Source organism: Eschscholzia californica, unplaced genomic scaffold (assembly GCF_041429995.1).
Source record: "Eschscholzia californica isolate CP2 unplaced genomic scaffold, dmEscCali1.0.p SCAF_3, whole genome shotgun sequence".
Taxonomy (NCBI): Eukaryota; Viridiplantae; Streptophyta; class Magnoliopsida; order Ranunculales; family Papaveraceae; genus Eschscholzia; species Eschscholzia californica.
The window spans coordinates 30,676,386-30,679,211 of record NW_028238420.1 but is presented as its reverse complement, the minus strand read 5'-3'; the positions used below and the strand labels follow the sequence as shown (position 1 = coordinate 30,679,211).

At 34.9% G+C, this 2,826-nt stretch overlaps 1 protein-coding gene across 1 annotated transcript; it reads left to right on the top strand.

The window, feature by feature from the left end:
• Positions 1-936: 936 nt before the first annotated feature.
• LOC147549481 (homeobox-leucine zipper protein HDG1-like) lies at positions 937-2,576 on the top strand. The gene is made up of 3 exons (XM_086665311.1): positions 937-1,031; positions 1,699-2,055; positions 2,154-2,576. Exons 2-3 carry the CDS (start codon positions 1,936-1,938, stop codon positions 2,574-2,576), a joined length of 543 nt encoding a protein of 180 aa, XP_086521437.1. The 5' UTR covers positions 937-1,031; positions 1,699-1,935.
• The last annotated feature ends 250 nt before the right edge of the window (positions 2,577-2,826 follow it).

The window sequence follows — 2,826 nt, the reverse complement described above, 5'->3', positions numbered from 1 at the left end:
TTGTAGGATTAGGTTTGTTTGTGAAAAAAATATTAAAGAGGGGGTATAAATGTAAAGTAATTAACTCAGACTTAAAAATTCAGATTCAAAAAACAAACATAAGACTTACGAAATGATTCAACCAATTCAGATTCAACCAATTCAGTTCAGCCAATTCAGATTCAGCCAATTCAGATTCAGACATAAAAAAAAACAAACATCACCTTAATCTTTTTAGTTTTAATTTATTTGTTCCGAGATATCTTTGTTATTGATCTTGAATTTCACAAATATTCTTTTCCTTTCATTTGTTTGGTGGATAAATAACATGTGTACTAGGTATAATAAGTGTGTGTAGCCCGTAGCTTGTAGGACACAAACAATCGAAAACTGAAGCACATTTAATAAGATTCATAAGAAATCAATAAAAACATGTTAGTATTTTATTGTATTTATCAAGCTTCATCACTATCACTTTCATAGTAGGGATTTGAGAACGAATGGACAAAATTTACACCTCCCATAAATTTCAAACTAGAACAAAAACCCCTTATGGCCGCGACTCTAAAAACAAAATTTACACCTCCGATAACTTTCAAACTAGAACAAAAACTCCTTATGGCCGGGACTCTAAAAACCATTTTTTTCTACGCTATAGTTTCCCCTTGATCCATAAAGACATTATCTAGATAGAGTTGTAAATTTTAAACTAATCATCTCATATTTTCTGTAAATGAAAATAATAAACAGTCGAAGATTTACTCTTTAATTATTAATAATATTAAAAGTTATTTCTAGTGTGCTTTTTGGTGGTATGATAATGGTGTATAGAGTTTGTGATGTGGTGTTAGTACTTTGCTTCTTCACTCACAATAATTCCTTATGGTTGACCCTGTATACCTACATTTTAACGAGGTTTGTTTACCATTTTAGGTTTGTTTACAATGCCGGTGGACCCTCTCTGTCGATTGGAATATCAACGACAATCCAAACTCTCGGGAGATATTGTTGGCAGAAGCAGAGAAATTTTACATCCCGAAATGGAACTAGAGGTGATATTAACATTTCTTGTGTTCTGATCACCACTAGATAATACTTGGATTATTCTTGGCAATCATACCGGGAAACATTACCTTCCATTTGCCCTAATTAAAGTGTAGCAAGAAATAAGAACATCACAAAAGATAATAACGTCACGAAAAAAACAAGTATAAAATGTGATTATACATTTTTTATGAACACGAAGGTAATGGCATCCGAAAGTCAGTTGGCCAAGGGAAAATACACGAAGTTGGTAAAAGTTCCCCGTACCAGATATGATACAAGAAAGGTCCCAAAATCGTGCAAGAATTGTTGAAGATGGCCGTTTTAGTTATATTTATGATATTAGCAAGAAGATAAGAATCTTATTTCAGGTAGAGTTGTTTTCATTTGTATGATCATTCTTAGAGTTAAGTAAATGGTATAATTTCAGAGTTAAATCATTGTGAGATAGATTTGTAGTATGTAAGTATTAATTTTGCAATATATAATCATTTATGTTTTCAATTTTACCCTTTTTTTCCATGGTTAGTTTTTTTATTCAAATACAATCATATCTATTCCTTTTCATGTAAATTATACTGACTCCATTAAGACTAACTTGAATGTATCATTTCACATCTTTTGCTTGTAAATTAATTACGATAGTTCGTAATAACTGTTTTTTGTATGATGTAGGGATTTCCTACAACGAGACACAAACATTGTTGAAACTAGCAAGGATAATGTTGGATAATCTACATAACTACGCCAAATAAGTGGAGTAATGTCGACGGCATAAACGTGGGTGGGGATGTTCGCGTTCGGATCCGAAGGGACACCATTGGTATACCCGGTCAACCATCGGGGATTGTTGTGAGCACAGCGACATCGTTTGTTGTAGCTTCTCCATGGGATAAATTGTTCCACTATTTGATGGAGACAAGCTTCAACATCGCCTCCGACATGTTAGCTGATGCTAGGACATCCGAAGAAATAGCACGAATAGTTAAAGGAAGAGATTCAAGGAATGCTGTATCTGTCATTCGTGCTACTGTGAGTTTTTTCTTCTTCACATAACTAAAACTTTCTACCATACGTTTATGTCGATTTTTGAGGCATATATAATAATTTAACTACATTTATAATTTCAGTCGAGGTATCCAAACGGCGAAAGTTTGATCCTACTACAAGAAACTTGTGTAGATTCAACTGGGTCAAGCCTAGTGTATGTGCCAGTTGATATCGTAAGCTATCGTGAAGTGTTGACTGGAGGTGATTCTAACAATGTGGTTTTACTTCCCTCCGGACTCTTCATTGTCCCAGATGGTGTGAACTATATGCGTGTAGATCGTGGTGGAGCTAACAATGGTAATAGTTTTGGTGGTGGTGGCGGTACCTCTGCCGTAATTAGTACTTCTTCGATAGTAACGGTGGCATTTCAAGTATTGGTGAGGACTTTACCGACAGAACAGGTGAGTATGAACTTGGTGGAGACTGTCAATGAAGTTGTATCCTCCACATGGGAGAAGATAAAGAGAACCATCAATGAAGCCTCATCTTCAGTATCAATTTAGGGTTTTTCTAAGTTAGGTTTTATATTTAGTCCCTGGCTTAAAGATCAATGTTTCAGTATAGTGTTTATCTTGTTTGGACTTAGCTGATAGTACAGTGTTTATCTTGTTTTATTTGGCTACCTCTGAATAGATTTACCCTGTGCTACAATGGGAGATTTGCTGTTTGGACCCCCTTTCGTATAATTGACTTGCTGTTTGGACTCCCTTTTTCTAGAGTTGCATTTTGGACCCCCTTTTGACGGAATCACCT